The sequence below is a fragment of the Varroa jacobsoni genome, unplaced genomic scaffold (assembly GCF_002532875.2).
Source record: "Varroa jacobsoni isolate VJ856 unplaced genomic scaffold, vjacob_1.0 scaffold_643, whole genome shotgun sequence".
In the NCBI taxonomy this organism is placed as follows: Eukaryota; Metazoa; Arthropoda; class Arachnida; order Mesostigmata; family Varroidae; genus Varroa; species Varroa jacobsoni.
The window spans coordinates 182,354-200,915 of NW_019213545.1; the positions used below are offsets into that span (position 1 = coordinate 182,354).

General features: G+C 40.1%; 1 protein-coding gene across 1 annotated transcript in view; it reads right to left on the bottom strand.

The window, feature by feature from the left end:
• Window positions 1-18,562, bottom strand: part of LOC111262293 (uncharacterized) — a 107,906-nt gene that overhangs the window by 41,282 nt on the left and 48,062 nt on the right. The window contains exon 2 of the mRNA XM_022836440.2: window positions 11,815-12,207. Coding sequence (XP_022692175.1) covers window positions 11,815-12,154 — 340 coding nt within the window. The 5' untranslated portion in view covers window positions 12,155-12,207. The remainder of the gene's footprint in view (window positions 1-11,814; window positions 12,208-18,562) is intronic.

The window sequence follows — 18,562 nt, forward strand, 5'->3', positions numbered from 1 at the left end:
AAACAGGACGAGCATTGCACATTCTAAAACGACTCTCTTCATTCGATATATCACTTAGATAGATAGTAACTTATTTTTCGTCGAAGCCTTGTTGCAGAACCGTCTAAAACACAAGCAGATAGGGATAAGTGCTAGTAACGGTACTTGAATAAACGGCATGTTAGTTGCCCCCAAAAAGAACTGCAAAGGTGTTTATACTTTCAGCTTTTGCAATGGACTGCTTACACTTCTGGCTCTTGTTTAGTGCTCTATTAGTAGCGGATTTTTCATATTCTAAAGATTAAAAGTGAGCCAGATAAAACCTCCATTATATCAAGATGATTCAGTTGTACTCACAATTCTCGTCTAAATATTATCGCCCGCTATGTGCATCGTAACCTCGTGGAGGATGCACCGTCGATAATTGTATTTCCAGATACTCTCGCTTACTGGGTTTACAATCTTTATTTACTGGCGCGTGATTTTAGCGCACAGCCCGATCAGACAGGCAATCAGAGGTCGCTCACTTTGGTCTTCACTGTTCACGATTTCAGCTGAACAACAGTGGATCATGGTCAAATGCCAATGTCGTCGAACCATATGAGCAACTCGGATACACATGTCTTTGGCAGAGAACTTCCAGCGACGAATTTGAATTTCTGAGTGAAGAGATCTAATTAGGTGAAAGTGGTAATTTTAAGCATTTTGTGTATTTGAAGTATTTGGTGTAGCTAACGCTAGACGGTGCTGCTTCAAAGTTACGTAAGCCACTACTTCAAAAAATTTACGACAGCTCTCGGCGTCACTTCTCGGCGACGTCTGCCACGTGCACAGATACGATTAAGTGCCTAAGAAGGCCCTAGTTTCTTTAACAATGGATCATCAATGCCAATATGGCAGGCCGTGATTCGGCAACTGGCTGCCAGAGCGTTCTTACACTATCGGCTTGCGCCTCGTACCCTCCAGATGATCTTTAAAAGGCTTCTTGGCGGACTAATGCGCGAAAAGTTATTTTAAAAATAAAAAAAAAAAAAAAACAACTGGTAGTTAGCTAATACTTCACTTAGTTTCACTTACAGAGCCCGCTGTGGGTGAGTTTTGGCAAAAACAAAGCTTCAGGCTTTGACTTGGCCCGTAACGAGCATTACAACAAGCCTTTTTATAAATTCTATGCTAGACGGTTCTCTGTGTCGCTTGTCCGAGAAATGGTCGTGTTCCGGTGGAATAGACAAAAGCTCTACTATTAGCGATACCGGAAATTAAACGCCTCTTTAATGAGCAAGGCATTGCTAAGGAAAGCTGTTGGAACGTTGATCTCAATTGAAGTTGCCCACAAACTATCTTTTACGATATCATTAGTTTATCAACACAACTTTTAGGAAAACATGTGAAGGTATTGAAATTTCACCTCAAGAGGTTTACCACCTGTGACAGATTTCCCTTAGCTCAAAAACGCATTCATCAAACTTGTTAATTCCCTGATATATGAACGAATGACGTTGGCACCAAATCGACAATCGTTTGGTGGGGTCATTACTCAAAGGACGCGGAAAACATCTCCATACACAACTATGTAAAGCAAACCTATCTTACAATGTAATACAAAACGCCATTTTTAAAAGGAGTAACATAATAAATTCAGATGGCTTGGTTCGGGTATTAGGCGAACTATGCGCCAAATAAAGAAATGATATCAGTAGTCGCCATCTTAGAGCTAAACTCGAAAGCCGTAAAATCTGTCTAAAGGTGAGTATTAACATTACGTTACAAATCAACAACGATGTCGAAGATTTAGTGACATGCAATATGGGTTTGCAGAAACACATTTCATATGCGCCTAATACAGATTGAAGCATATCAATCTTTCGAGTAAAACAACACAGTATACCTAGGCACAATGTGTCCGTTCGGGTTCAATGAAAGGGTCAAATATTTAAACTTATACTTTAAATCAGGTTACTGACGTGGGCGGCAGACCTAGTTGCATTCAGAGGGTGATTTTGGGATTTGATTTGTATTTATATGTTGTCGCTTCTTGAATGCCTTGCCGGTCTTTGTGGTGCAGCGTGTTGTCAGGAAAGAACTTTAGGACAGTGCACTTTGCCCACACCGAGGTGAGATATAGCTGGTGACTTTATGAATTCGTTGTGGTTGGTATTCTGAATTTCCATTAAGGTTACAGGTCTACATTTTGCATGCAACGCCTAACGTTGAACTGCATGCCTAGGTTTCGCGTGAAATCGCATCCGGCACAAGGCCTAGATATGGAGCTTGAAACGTTCTGGTTACTAATGGATCGGGCAGAGAAGTCCTTGACTTTGATCGCAACGGGTTGATCCGTGAGGTTGGACCGGCACCAGCAAACACTATAAAACAAATCATTAGAACTGCGTTCTTTGAAAGAAAATGGTCAACTCTATTAAATGCATTCGAAAAATAAAAAAAAAAGTATAGTACATGCAAGCACAGCTCAGTTGTGGGCGGAAACCTAGTAATGTCATCATAAGACATCCTTTCTTGTGGCCAGAAGGCGTAACAGATTTACAAAACAGTGATGAAGCTATACCGTCCTCAAAATTGATCATAGGCATAGGTGCTGTGAAAGAGCAAACGGCATTCTTGAACCGAACTTCGGCGGCATCTCGTCTAGAGTAAGGCTGGCCCGACGCTCAGTCCCATGAACCTTTGTAGCGATAGTCGCAGGAATACTTAAGAGAGAGAAAGAGAGATGTCATTGAGGCGTGTATGAGTGTACATAGATGCTTTCAAAGCCGTTCCGTTTTGCTGGACATACAAGCATCGGAAATATCTCAACAGGATTATTGTACTTTTGGCTACGCTGTGGCCACAACTGTAACCACAACGTAAAGAAACGTTTAGCCGTTAATTCGCGCTATGAAAAGACTACATAAGTCCAAAAAATTGATTCCGTGTTCTTTAAGTTTGTCGCTGGCTACGCAATCTATGAAAGCTCCTCCAAATCGCCTGTGATCCATCTGTCTTACTTCTTGTAATGCGGATGACAAACATCAAAGCTCCAGCCGAGAAAAATCGTGAGAACACTCATAGCGAATAGCTTACTGCGTGCTCGTGATAGGTTAATGTGTGGCGTATTTGCTTACTAATAATAGGGACACGTTGTAGGTCTGGGTTCGAATTTGCTCATAAAAACCCTGCGTTTTGTGTTGATAGCTATCCGACACTTACTATTCGCTTCATACAATCGACTTTATTGTCTACTAGACTTGTTCAAACTGTGACATATGTGTTGGATCTAGGAACTATGCGTTATGTCTAGGATGTGACAGAAGACTTCACATATCGTACATAACATATGATTGGGTTAATGACTCTCAAATATCTCAAAAGAAATAATTGCGACCCACCAAGACGCAGAAAGTGAAAGTGATCATGCGATTGATTTGACTTAATTATTAGATAATGAGTTGCTGCAAGGAAAAAGGTTTGTAAACTTTCGACTGCTTGTAGCACGCAAAGTCGGTGTTGTAAACGTTCTACCACACCTTCACGTAGACATTTTATTGGTATTGCTCATTTAGCATCCAATACGCCCGTTTGAATGAAAGATTATGCACTATACACAACGAAAGGGTTCCTCTCTGGGCTTCAACCCTGGCCAACAATAGAACGGTATTCGAAACGTGCCGATACAAGGCATTTTTGCCAACATTTCTGGTACCGCAGCTACTTTCACTATTACCTCTTCCAAATTTTCCCTACCAACATTTCCCGTTTCACATTATCAGCTACATCAAAAGCCACACAAAACTTCGCATAACCATACTCACCTCAAGACATACGCAATCAGCACGTTGGAAGTGCTCAAAATTCAGACTCGGTACGCAACATAGTCGTCGCTCATGTAGATGTGTCGGTAATCTATCATGACATGATTTCTAAAAGGAGTTAATGTAATGGAGACTTTTAAACGATTTTATGGACCAAGATTTGAATTGGGGTGGCTAAAATTTTTCCGCCAAAGGCATGATCCGCCGCTAAACGTATTGTTTACGAACCTATATATATATATGATATTTCTAAGACGATACAAGCTAACACACTATGCACCAAATCAATTGTGTTTCTTAGTCCCCACTTTATAGGGAAACCGGAAGCTTGTGACGCGTTATGCTACTACCGCCTGTTTCGCGAAACTGATATAGTTCCCATCAACGAGACTTGGGCTAATGCCATTTGGTGACTCTTACAGGGTTTTCAGTCACGATTGACCCAACAAAGAAAGCGGAGGTGCATGCACTTTGATGCGTAATCATGTTACCGCCTGCAAAACCACTAACACGGCGGTTAAAGTGAGTGCCATCAATCGTTTTTCTCAAAATCAACCAAATTAAGCTAACATGTGTTTACTTCGTGCCCGCCGGTGCAGCCTCCGATATATCCTCTCTGGTCCTTAGTGGCGATTTAAATTTAGCGGGCATTGACCGGAAAGTACTGGCGCTATCCCACACGGGTTTATCTAAACAAAAGTATTATTTTTGGATCTTCGTTTATATTCAGCTTGTCAGGACAACCACAAAGTTCAGACGTAACACAATCAAAAATTAATTTAATATTCTCAAATTAGGGGGGGGGGGACTGCGGTGTTCAGTCTCGACTACGCTTTCGTCACTCGTCTGAGATCGTTTAACGTCAACAACATCAATCTCTCAAAGCTGTACTTGGAACGCCCCACGCAACTCAACTATCACAAAACTAATTTCATATAAGTCATATATATATAGCAGAACATGTATGGACTAGTTAACATAGATCACCGTTGACCTCCTATGTTAAGCGAGTCACTGCCGTATTTTCAATAGACACTTTCCTATGAAAGCCTTTATAAATTACTACAGCATGCGACAACCCGCTTACGAAACCTAATCGAGTCAGAGCTCTGGCATAAAGAGTTTTAACGCTTTTTTTCGTATGCAAGTGGACCGTTAAACATGCACAGTAAAACTTATTTGATAACTGGAAATTCACTGGGGACTGAGAATATAAAAAGGATGATACTCCTAAACTACTTCAAATCACAATACGTTGTTTCTGATGGGACTTACTCTAATGTGGCCTCAAGCCCCCATGGGCATCAGTGACATTGGCTTTGCATCTGAACGAATCTTCAAGAAACTTAACAGCTTTGATCGAAAGTTGAGCTTCACATCTAACAACCTGCTTCCAACTATCTTCAAGGAGCTGGCCGACGTGCTTGCCGAGCCCATCATCTACTAGGTCTTTCAACGAAGGTGTCGTACCCTCACTCATTCACGCTGGTGTTGTAACTCCAGTCTGCAAGAAAAGAAGAGCGCTTGGCTGCTGACTATCGTCCCATTGCTCTGAAGTTCACATTTAATATTGTAATAGAAGACATCATCGTAAATCACATATCCGCCTATTTATTCTCATCTAAACTCTTGGACCCAAATCAGCATGGGTTTACCAGAGATAAGTCAATTTGTTCACGACAGAACACTTACTAAAAATGATCACAGTGCAATTCACAGCGTTTATTTGTATTTTTCCCCTGCATTTGACGGGGTGGGAAACAACCTATTAACTTCAAATATGTCTCTCCTCAAGAGTTACAGATTGGTGTCGCGCCGACCTCACAGGTCGCCTATTCTAGGTAAAGGTCGGAGATTGCTTGTCAGTCTCTACAAAAGCTCCATCTGGAGTTTCGTACGACTACAATCTAGGCCTTTTCTATACATTATATTTTGCTTTGAATTTCTATTCAAAAGTGTCCCTATTCATACAGTGTTGGCGACCAAAAATCTATCCCGAACAAAACGAGACAACAGACATTTTTGCCGTCCCAGAGGCGATTGACTTAATTACAGCCTAGGCAAGGAACAACAAAACCATGTCACCTTCACCAAAATCTGCTATTATTAGGACTATAATTGATCTTTTAGATGGTGCGGTATTTACAATCTACACGTTACTTTTGGCACTGATCTAGGACTCACGTTGGTGAATGCTCAAAAAAAGCGGCAATTTTATATTACAGAACTCTGAGTCTTATTTCAGTTTTGATGTCTACCTAGTCGTTTGTAGGCAGCTCCAACGCTCACAAGTACAGTCTCCAGTTCAGCATATGAACACCTTACAAAGTTTTCAAGACCGTTTTCAAAAATGCGTAGAGTGGTGCCCCCCGTGAGTGTGCTGATCTGCAAAGTACCATTCACTCTCTTCATAAAGAAATTGATTTTCAGATGTTCCATAACGACAACTGTCTCAGCAACTTTTAAAAAAATAATCTACTTCAACTGTTCAACAATAAAGTGATTTTACGGGGAGGAGACCAGATTCATCTAGGAAGAGCCTGTTCTATGTATGCAATTATATTATACATACTTTGTAAACCCTTTAAATAGAAGGAACTTTATATTGACCAATGCACGAGCCGATTCGCGTGCTACTCAGCAATCCAGAATAGGGGGTCAGCAGACTGGAGTCTAGAATAGGAGACAAACCTATCCAGGGGCATAAAAACAGTGGTGTAAAAAGCAGCAGAACAGTTAATTAAATGTATAATGATATCAACAAGCGCATAATATTATTCTTTGACAAAGGTTCAGAGGGAAAAAAGCCGTTGTCAGTTCATAAGCTGCAGACTAACAATGATCGCTTGGTAACTGGCGTTTGCAAAATTTAGGCGCGTCATGCAAGAAGATTGCACGTACGAATTACCATTTAAACTAGGTAAACAATTTTTATACAGGAGCGCTGAACATTAATGCTCTGAATGAAATATTCAATCTCTATTAAAAAAAAATAAGTGAATATTTATGCCACGAGTTGCGAAAGAATAATCAAGAAAAATTGGATATAATCAATTGAAAACGACTGCAGCACACGTCTTACCCGCGTCTGTCAATCAATTTGTTTATCGCCAGAAGTTTCTTAAGGTCGTGCTGAAAATTGGTCCAGCCACGTTTTGGGACAGGTTACACTGTTAAACCTGTGCTTGCTAATTTCATTTACCAGTGATTGGGTAAGATCATAGTCCGTAAGGTGAGCGGGGCTGGACACTATGGTGAATGCAAGAGTTTCCCTCTCAAGTTCCTGGTGGGCAGCTTTTCCGACTTTTATTATTTGCGACCTGGCATTGTCGTGGAGAAAGATAACTTAGCCTCGTCTATAGAACCCTTTCTGTGGGATAGCCTCGTTCATTTAGTGCAACTGGGTTATATGCAGACCTTTGTTAACCATCTTACTTTTTCAAGCATTCCTTAGTCCGTATAAAACAATTTTAGTTCTACCAAACGCAAATTACGGTTTTTTCTCCTGGGATGAAAATCCAACTTAACTTTGAGCTTGGACTGGACTCGAAACTGCCTATTTTTTTTTTTCTCTGTACTCCATCTCTTAGTGATAACACCATTTTCAGTCACCGGTGATAGCTTGGTGTAGAACCTATCATTGCGGTTGCGTGTTGCTCGATCTCGAATAAGATGTTGAAAGGCAAGAAGAAACGGTGCTTTTCTGCGGATTCGTGAGCATTTAAACTCCTAAAATTTGGGTATAGATTCAATGTGTCTGTTGATTTGCCATATGACTGTAATTTATTTTCTCGTTTAACTCATGAATTTGCCGGCCATTTTCTGTTAAAAGTGCGTTTAACTTCTTCTTGTCGAACTCAGACGACCGACTGAAGCGGGGCGAATCCACCGCTTCTAGGATGTGTTTTGCAAACTAGTGTTAAGCAGTGCTCTCAGTAATGGGGCCCTTGCTGTACATGGCGCAAATATCCCGTATTGCCTCGGAAATCGTTTGACCTTAGCAAAAGATGAAGGAGCGTAAATGTAAAAAATGGCCCTGAAATTTTTGTTTGTAGAATTACAACTCGACATGAAATTCCATTTACTGCACACTGAAATTTTAACTAACTTTTAAAAGAGAGAGCAGTGTATAGAGGTAAATAAACAGTGTAGAGGTAAAAGGAAAAGGAAATACTAAAGGTAACAAAAGATACTTGTGTTACAGCCTAATATATGTACCTCATTGGCGGCCGATCCGGTACAATTTGACGAGGTCAAATACAGAGTGGGAAAGTTGAAATCACCGGGTAGTTGATCCCAACCAGATCCCCGAGCTCCTTATGCACGAATTCTATATTGAAGATCAATTGACAATCTAATTGGGGACATAGATTACACAATATCAAGTTTTGGAATTATAAATGGCATTAATAGCGAATGTTTCAGAATTCAAAGTTATGCGCTGCTATACCACGGAACGGAACTCAGGTTTTATTAGTACACATTCGTTTTCACCTGTACGATCAGGTCGGTAACGGCCACAGAAAGAAGCTCAGCATAAGGACCCTTCACGTTTTTGTAATTATAAAATCATACATATGGGTGCAAAATACAAAATCGTACACTGGAAGTAGTAGACTCCCATAGGGAATTACAGGCACTTTTTTTTGAGAAAAAGTGAGGGGTTAATTGATAAGCAAGTAATATATTTAGATAAACACGTTGCTCTTCAACTGAGAGTTGAGTTTTGCCACGAATCAGCAAGATAATCAATTTATTGCTTTTTTGGATGCAAATCAAGAATGCTGAGGTTCGTTCCCGATCTCTATAGTTCATTATTATTGTTTCATTAGCACAAATCGACTTAAAGCTTTACTTGAATGGGTGATGAATAAGAGTGATTACCAAATTGAAGTTGAACTTTCCTGACCCTAGGCGTTGATTCCATGACTTAGCGAATACTAAAGCATCTGAACTACAACGACCTTTTCCTCCAGAACGGACACAAATATCTATGGACTTTGAATATAGAAGTGGAACGCAGGTACTTGCGAAAGTTCATTATTACTGGTCTAAAATGACGTAGAATGTGAACTCTGTCATGTATTTTCTATTAAAGGTTGTTGAGCGTTTCGCCTACTCGCAAGAAGTTACCTCCGTTTCTACACCTAGATTTCTTTCCATTTCGTACAAAACTTTTACGCCCGCCTATATGAGGCTGCTAATTCCTTGTTATGAGAGTTCCTGCGAATAATGCCTGAAATGCTGAGCGTCACGAAACGCTTTGCTAATTCGATACGGATGCGCCGCGGTGTGCACGTCAATCTATCTTGTAATTAGAACAAGACAGTCTAGGCTTTTTTGGTAATACGCGGTTCACAATGCGTGTGCAGGTTCCTTGCTTACATTAAGACGTACTCGAATTTTTCTAAACAGAAACAGCGGTAACACTTTTCCGGTTGAGTCCAGTGGGTATGCCATCATTGAATGCATGAGATGGAGGGTTGCAATTCAGACAGTAAAACGTAATTAGTTTATTTTTTTTTCCAATATTGTCGGTGTTCAATGGATTGCACTCAGGATAATCTTGTGTTGAACGCAACGCGTGCAGTTCATCGAGCGGATCCGGTTGTTACAGTTTGGAGATCTTCTGGGCTAATGGGGGAGCTTATTCGTGATAAAACCGATATTATCGGTAGTGTTTTTGCTATTATTATCTATATTCATTATACTGAATATACACTCGCACAAGTCAGACAAGCAGGAAGAAAATGCAGGATCCAAAAAAGCTTTGAGAGCCTGATTAAAACATCGTGATTCCAACTTTATTTAACAAACAAACGGTTGCACAAACAATTATTATTACAAAAGAGGAGGATAACCAATCATAGATTTAAACACTCGTCATTCTGCTAAGGATGGACTGTATTCATTAAACCATAATTAGCTATCCATTTAGTAGAATTCATTCGAGAGTCAGTGTTTATGTTCTCAACGACGTAACCAATCGACAGAAGACAGATCTGCTTATTCTGCCTGACAATTTGCCCAGCTTTTCAACAAGATCGGGCCACAGGCGTCGATTTCTGCACAGAAACATCAGAAGGCACGAGCAATGGCGCCTTCTTTCAACATAAAACAGCAAGTCTTGGGTAGCTTCAGGTTCAGTTCATAATTGTGTAGAATATCCGATTATTCGGTGAAAGTGAAAATCTGATACACTGCAAAAGTTCTTAGGAAGGACAAAACAATCAGGCGAAGTACCTATTTAGGTCTACTGCGTACAGTAAAAGCAGATTTGTAGCAAAAAATTACCTATCGGAACAACCATATTTTCGCTGCTTCAGAACTCAAAGTTCTACACACACCCGGCAAACATTATGAGGTCGCTTTCTATAATTTTGTTTAGAAGATTTTCCATGGATATTCCAAATCTTGTCTATGAATTAGCGAACTATTTTTTAAGAACTCATATGGCTTCAGTCATGGGGTTGTCCTGTACGAAGTGCAAGTATCATACCCGGTTACCACGCGGAGCTCAGTCCTGTAACACTATTGTAGATCTTAAAATGCAGTCTCATAGTCTGATAGACAGTCCTAGAATTCATGTCGGGTGCCAACGCACAGTCATAGTAAAACAAACTAGAACACAATCAACTCCAATGCAGGATCAACGCACTGATGATTCTTAGCCGTGTAGCCGGGAAATAATCGAACTTATTGAAATATACAATTCACGCAGAGTTCTGATGCAATTTTTATTTGGGTCGATCGGTCATATCATAGATAAACTATTAAGCTAGACTTAAACTTAGTTATGGAGATATAGGAGAGACAGGCTCTTTTTTACAGCATATACTTCATAAATAAGAACACAAAGGCCGACCAAAAATCGTCAATTTTAGCTAGCGACAGTGCCAACTAGTAACTCTTTGTAAATAGAGATGATAAAACTACTTCTCTCGTTATTGGAGTAAGCCTTCGATCAACTACCTAGGTAGCCGTCAGGTCAGAGATAACAAATTATTTAAAAATATTTAAATGGAAAGAGGTCGTGAGTAGTATTATGAATCACGGAATAAGAAAAAAAACAGGCAAATTAAGTAGTTATTACTGAGGTTCACCTTCTATATAGGTTGTCACGCTATAGTTCGCATGGTTGCAAAAATCAGAAATTTACACCACCGTGCAGGACCTCAATCAAGCAGTTGTTTATTCATCATTGCTACTGGTTTCACAACTAGCTCGCTAATAAAAAGATAGGTACTTCGTACATAGGCACTTTGAATCATGCGAGAACTGTGGCGTACAGGGCATTATTTGGTTGGCTCCCATGCTGCTGAAACTACAAGTGCCCCACACACAAATTGACTATCAAATGTTATATTTTAGTTTTTTTTTTACATTTACTTTTGTTAATGATTGACTGTAATATATGACTATCTGGTTCAATAAAAATGATACATCGCTGTCTGTAACGGTGAATCTGTGTTTTGGCAGAAGTAGTGAGAGATCGTTAGCTGTAATTTATCGTCAAAAAAAAAGCTCAACCTCGAAGCTTCCATTTCTAATTCGGCCGCAAGTTTACTGCTTTTAATACGTTAGATCATTTCTTTTCAGATTAATAAAAAAAGTTTTAGCACAATTAGTGTTGATGTAGCGTGTCAACGTCTTGAGACATAATTGTGGGTTGAACTTATAAAAATTTAATCATCGTATCAACAACAGCGCCGAGAGACAGTAACGTGTCAAAAACTGTTGAGTAGGCTTTTGTCAGAATCGACCAGAGCTAAAAATGAAAATATCGCAGCGATGTATGGACAGACGACCGCTCAATATCACTCACTCAAGAAGAATTAAATGTAGCTACGGTAATCGTAAACATTCCTTGAGTAAGAAGACACAACTAGAGTGATAATACTGTTGTACATAAAATTAAGCGGAAGTAAGTCATAGTATTTGTCAAGCCAGTTGTGCTCATATCCTTAGATAACTATTTGTAGGATTCTTTGAAACGATATCAAGCAGTGCCGAGTATCATACGTACCTGAAGACACGTGATGATGAAATAAGTGCACACTGTGCGAGGTAAGGCTGTTATTTAAGCAGTTATTAAGAGTGTTATTTGACGAGTGATTGTTGTTGTTGAGGTTGTTGGTGGTTAATGTAAGGCTGCCAGCTGCTGAATGGTGCATTGGGCTTCTACCATGTTGTTCAAGGATTTGCAAGGCAGTCTGAGAAGGTGGGCCCTGCGTACTGGCGCCTGTTAAAGGCGTCAAAGGCGATAAAGGTGATAGACAAGGCGAAAGTGGAGGCTGGGTATCCACTATCCCTCCAGCATTGACCAAAAGATGGCCTTCGCCTCCAGAAGGATCGAGCGACTTCATCTCGAGAATTGGCGAGGATCCGATCGTGGTGCAGCCGAGTGCTTCATCTTTTACTGAAATAATACGTTAAAATATGTGTAAGTTAAATTGGTTTCGTTTCCTGCTGCAAGCTCCCTGCATTATCAGAAAACCAAACATCTGAACGCAATATAATGGACTGAGATAAAAACAAACGAAAATTACCGGCTTATTCAGTGGGCACCAGAAAAAGTCTACAGATATCTAAAGAACTGTCCATGATTTGTAAACATATAAATACATGTTTGTAAACCATACAAAGCGGCATGGCTCGCGAAAGAGTGACGGGACAATCCTAATTTTGTGCAACAAGAAAAGAATTTTTTCACTATAGGTGGTTGTCGACTTATTAGCGTTCTTTTAGTCAAAGTGGTTGCAATGAAACGGTTAACTAGAGTTAACAAATGTGGCCTAGTTTTGAGTCATATGGTTAAGTAGAAATGGAATGATAAACAGGCACCTCATGCTAAGCAGGATCGAAGAATGATTAACCTTTAGGAACTCAACGCCTTTGTAGGTAGCAGTGACAATGTTTTCGCGGATAATAGCAAATTAAGCCATTATTATGAGGTTTATTAAGATAAATTTGACTGTTAGGGAAAAACGGCAAGTGTCCTGTAGTAGACTGACAGTATCTTTACGAAAGTAAGACCGCATTAGGATTATAATCTATAGAGTAGGTTAAATATTAATAGTTCCGGAAACCCCGTTCTGTATTGGAAATCTAATGGTTACAGGCAGCGCTAGCTTTGTGGCAGGGGCCGAGCCTGTCAGGACCGGATGGAACCTGCGACTGATTTTCCTACACTCGCTTTTAACCTTGGGCGTTTTATAACAGCAAAAAACTCGTGCAGGCAGCAATAAACTTGTAGGCAATCTAGCGACTAAAATCCGTTTATATTTAAGCCGATGGAGATCCGTCTAGCGTTATTAATGCCCAGTCACGACCTACGTTTGTCGATAAGATAAAGATTAGAACGAGACGATAGAGAGCGTTTTTAACTGTCTTACCTGGTAAGTCTGATATTACATTTTTGAAAAAATTGACATCTTTAAGTAGTTCTTGTTAAGAACGATAATGATAATTTATATTTTTTTAAATATTTTTTAATAATATCTTTTTAAGCTAATTTAAAGGCGTAAACATGGCCGTTTTTTGTTTATTATTCTTCTGATTCTCTGTTTGTTAATGCCTATTATATTTGAATGCAAAGTTCTTTTCGTGTTTTATAATAGCAATTTTAGCAATGTTAGGCATTTTTTAATTAGTATGAAAAAACCTTGCGAAATTTCGTATCATTCGTGTTAGGAAGAGAGTACTCTTTAGAGGGAGACTCTTTAGCTGAGAGTACCACATAAAAGTAACTTCATCAATTCACTTAAGGAAAGCATTTAACCTGACTTCCTAAATTTGTCAAAGATAGTTTTTAACCACTTTTTAAGATGAACAAAAATTAGATAAGACTACATGTTTTAGTTGGGTGAACCTGATTCTAAGCAGAATAAATAATTATAAATAAAGATTTCTATATTCTTTTAGCAGCTCTTCGACTTCTTTAAAAAAAATATTAAAAAAAGCGCATGTTAAAAATAAGCTTTCTGTTATCCGATATATTTAACTTTGGGGTCAAAAGAAAGGGTAGACTTTTGAGACCTATGCTGGAGGGCGACGCCGGCCTCGTAGAGCCATAAACGATTTCTAATCGTTTACAACACATTACCATTAGCAAGTAAATATTATAAAACCAGAAGATATAAAAAAAGTAGGCAGAGTAATCTTCAGCGAAGCACCTTTAGTATTTCGTGAATTGTTGACACGCGGCTTAATCACGATATACTCAAAATAATTCAGCTAGTATCTAGTGTCGGTAATTTGCAAATCGAGACTACAATATAATTAAACCAATTTTGGACCCTTAATCAAACTTATAGCAGGTTGTCATCGCCCGCTCGATTTAAACATAAAAAAATTGAAACGTAAATGTCGTTTTGCGGATACCAAGCCCAACATTTACATAGCCACAATTGTGTGAAACGTTACTTCGGGTTCTACATTTCTGGTCCTGTGTCGTTACTCGTTTTGATACTATCTCGCCCTCCAAGGAAGAAGGGCTCAGCAAACCTCTGCCTTTTGTCTGTGTCTTATTTACTGCTATTCTTCTTTGAGCTCCATAACCTTTGTCACGTACTCGGAAATTGTTGTCCACCTATCTTCATCCGGGAGCACCCAGTTTAGCATGACGCCAAACTTAAATGGGCGCTCTCCTTTCTTTCAACTTTTAACCTTTTCCCCTCGAAGAGTGTGATATGCTCCAGTGAATGGATCATTGCACACACATCGCAGTATTTTATGCGATGCACGAACACGTTGGGCCTTTTCTTATTCTATGAACTTTTACCGAGTCTAAGCCAAGACAACAGCGCTTGTTGTATTCACTAAATTCTGTAAGGGAAACACCTGTGAGGGGTAACAAGTACTCAGAACTAATCTTATTCGACTAAACAATAACATACGCACTGACAAACCCTCAATAACTTTTAACATTTTTACCTCTAACGGTGATGACCATCGTGTAAGTCGCTCTCACCTTATGTGGCATTAGTGGCGCTCTGAAGGCTCTGACCGTTAGCCTTTTCATTTATTAAATATCATTGTTCTATCATCAGTACGCACTATACATCATCTTTGACTTTTATTGAATACGTCATAGCAATAAGACGATCTCATAACCGTCTTGATGCGTGTAATTTTAATTACGCTTGCAATTCAATTTCTTTCTCTTCGCCTGAGGTTTTTTTGAGGCTTTCTCGCCTTGGGTGCTGGGCTACCATTTGAAACAGCGGTTTTTACCTGTTAACCTGGCTTTTCTGAATCAGGCACTTAATCCCGCAAAATAGCTTTACGGTATTGGAAAAAAAATGCACTTCCAACAGATTTTCTGTATTCTAATGTCCGGTTTCTTCTACCATATCAAAAAGATTAGCCCAAGGAAAAAGAGAATTAATTAATTTGTCGCGGGCTCGAGGTAAATTTACAGTTGCGAAAATATAGCATTTACCTGCATAGCGATGAGCCATTTCATTGTGCTACACACTCTCATGTAAGTGGAGTTACAAACACTGATGCTACTTGCGGTTGAGGGAACGCTTGCAGTAAGAGAGGCAGCCTCCTCTCTTTCCCAAGAAGCTGACAAAAGATTAAGGCGGGTCTTATATTGGGCACCTAAAGTGATTGGTGGTATCTTTCAGGCCATTTAGGAAAGAAGACACTGCTAATGTTTAAGGGCATTATTCGTAAATAATGAGATAGTTACGGCAGCTTAATGCAGTCGTCTAAATATATTGCCATGGCGAATACACGTCGAAAAGGGCACAAGCGTTTGCTTAGTTTCGCCTAAGCTCAATGGCAACGGTTCAGTGTCGGTGACCCTATCTGGATATCGCAGAGATCTATGTAGAAATATATGGATCTATCAATGTTGATCTAATTATGGTTGCGCCCATGAAATCCATTGGTCTCTCCTTTTTCGTGTACTTCCCTTCAAAAATGTTAGCGAGTACTAACATCTATAAAAAAAAAAAAAATAAGTTTTAGAAAGCTGACACTACAATTACCCAGGAGATTGAACCCAACTCTTGCTTAATAATCACCTGTTTGCTTAATAATACCTTTATGGCTACTGAAATGTCAAAAAATTTACATCATACATAGTTATTCGTTACGTTGACCGGAACTAATGGTAAGTCTGAGTAGAACTTTAAATATTTGAAGTTGATTCCTATTGTTGCCGGAATCCATAGTAGAAACAATAGTTAGTTATAGTAGATGAGACAAACACTGTAATTTAATTTCAAAACTTACCAAATAATTTTGAATATGAAAGATCAACTGAAAAAGTTAGCATAAGCATTTGGCGAAAATGACTAATTTGATCACATTTATGAGTAAAGAAAGTTAATTTTGGCAAACCGGCCAGTATTACTATTGACTGATCAAGAAATGCTTACTTTTCTAAATTCTTAGTTGCGATTGTTTTGTTTAAATCACAGAGTTTTCTTTGAACTTTGTGTTTTGAGAGCGGGTATTTTGAATAAAAAAAGTCAGCGTTAGTAATTTCAATGGGGTCCGGTTCAACGATATTAAACAGTGGCTGATTTTCGCTTATGCCTAGGGCAAACTGGCGCTCCGCCATGACGGATTTGAGATTTCGTTTTAGAAAGAATAGGCATTATTTTAAGAGCAATGGCTTGGCACATTCTGTCTGTAATAAATAACCTGCCAAAATGTGGGATGACTAACGATTATGTTAACAGCGGGTCCAATTGTCGAGTGCCCGGGTAATTAAACGGCGTTGCCGGAATCACTGACAGTACCGGCAAGGGATGTCCCGAGAAACCTTTGACTCGCGTGCATAGGACACGCTACATGAAGTGACTTCAAAAAAGAACTGTAAAGCTGCCAAGGGAAGTCGGGCGGTTTTCGTGCCTTTTTAAAATGAACGAAGAGGCTTTCGAACGGTTTGCATCCGCTGAATAAGCACCGCTGGATAAGCTGCAACCAAATAAAGAAGAAATATATATAAAAGCATCTTCCTAATAAACGCTAAAAAAACTATGCTATTTTCTATTACGTAGCATGTCTGCAATTCTCACCCTCTACCGTGTGACCCCTGGATTAGCCACTCTTGGTAAGCGGCGATAGTACGGGTGTTGCCGGAAATATGGAAGGTCTTTCAACGCAGGCAGAGAAGTCCGAGAAGATTACAACCAGTTCTGTCAGGGTACCGTATGAAGTGTCAGTGTTTTCAACCTGTCATCAGCGATACCCAAATGTTGATAAAACTGTACGTTGGCCGATGGCGTAGTATTTTCTAGAGAGCGATACCTAGGTTGAAGCATATAAGTTCGTATGAGGCTGCGATGAAAACTGGCTTACAACAAAAGTCAAGAGAGTGTGCCCTTGCCTACTCCGTTGCTTAGGAATCCGTGAGTTCCTCGCGGGAAGAAAACGACTTATCAACTCTATCGGGCCAGGTGACGAACCACCATCACTACGGGCACTACGCGACAACAACATGAATTAACTCGTTATTCGGTTTGGGAATGCCGCTCGATAAACGTACGGAAATATTTTTTTGCGTACGCGGAAAAGCCTACGAAGGTCGACACGAGATGACTGCACACTAGAAGATGCGGTCTCGACATGAGGACATTCCCCGAATAAGCGTGGCTTAGTTGTGAGTGAAAATATATCTAAGGAAATATACCTGCGAGAGCTAAGTGGTTGCGAAACACTGTTTCCTGTCAGCCCATGACAAAGTATTCAGTTTAAATTTTCGTTATCAAAGACGTGGAGGATATAGAGAAAAGATTTCTGTTTGTGTGCAGTAGTAGCAAGTTGGGAAGAAAAGCATGGTAGTACCGAGGGTGACGTCCTGAGCTGTAATTCACGCGGTGAAGCCTCGTAGTGCTCCTTTAAGATATTCATCGCTGTGGAGATTGGCAACGGGACCTACTTTATATTGTGGAAGGTGTCAGACTACCATGAGAAGAATCATATCGGAGTCACCAGAGTGTCAGGCATTTTCGGTGCAGCGAACTGGACGAGCGGGCGGTTCAAATGATTACTGACTCGGTCCCGTAGTGGCTGAGAGGCGCTATCAGCTGCAGAAGTTCCTACCCTGGGTGGCGATTCTCAATACCACCACAAGCGAGAGCTTAATTGTGACGTCCGGGTAAAAGATTTTTCGGTTGCTCGACCATGATATTCCGAGAACTTTCCGAATGCAGGGACGCCGGGCATTGCTGGACCAAAGTATCGCTACGTCCTAAATCCGGTAGCTGACCGTCAAAGCAAGGGATATGTGGCCAACTGCTATGACTTTTACTGAATGTATATATGTGTACGGAAGGCTACAGAAAAGAATTGCAGCCCTAGGCTACGCAAAGATCCTCCGATTATATGCTCCATAACATCGTTGCCTTGTAAACGCCCGACAGTCGTCCGAATGTCTGATTTAAGATAATCGATCACCTCCCGTGATATGAAATAGGTTACATTGTGCGTCGTAGTTGTGCTAAAGCCGCTGCGAAACTTCCTATGCTCGAATTACAGCACGGGGTCTCGACATGGGGTGCTACCTGCGCAAGCTAGGTAAGACAACTATAGTCGATAGACATATAAGAAGCTTTGCTGTCACCAAAGGGCTAATGATATCCAGGCCCCCTTTCTCTAAGCAGCATTTTGACAAGGGTACTGATAGATGCGCATGGTGATGTTACCACTCTGCTTCGATACCAGATACCACAATCGCGCCTAACTCAGTTTCGCTAATGTCTTCCTGTTATTTAGTTGCCAAAGCCTACCGAAGACATCACAGGAGAAGCTTA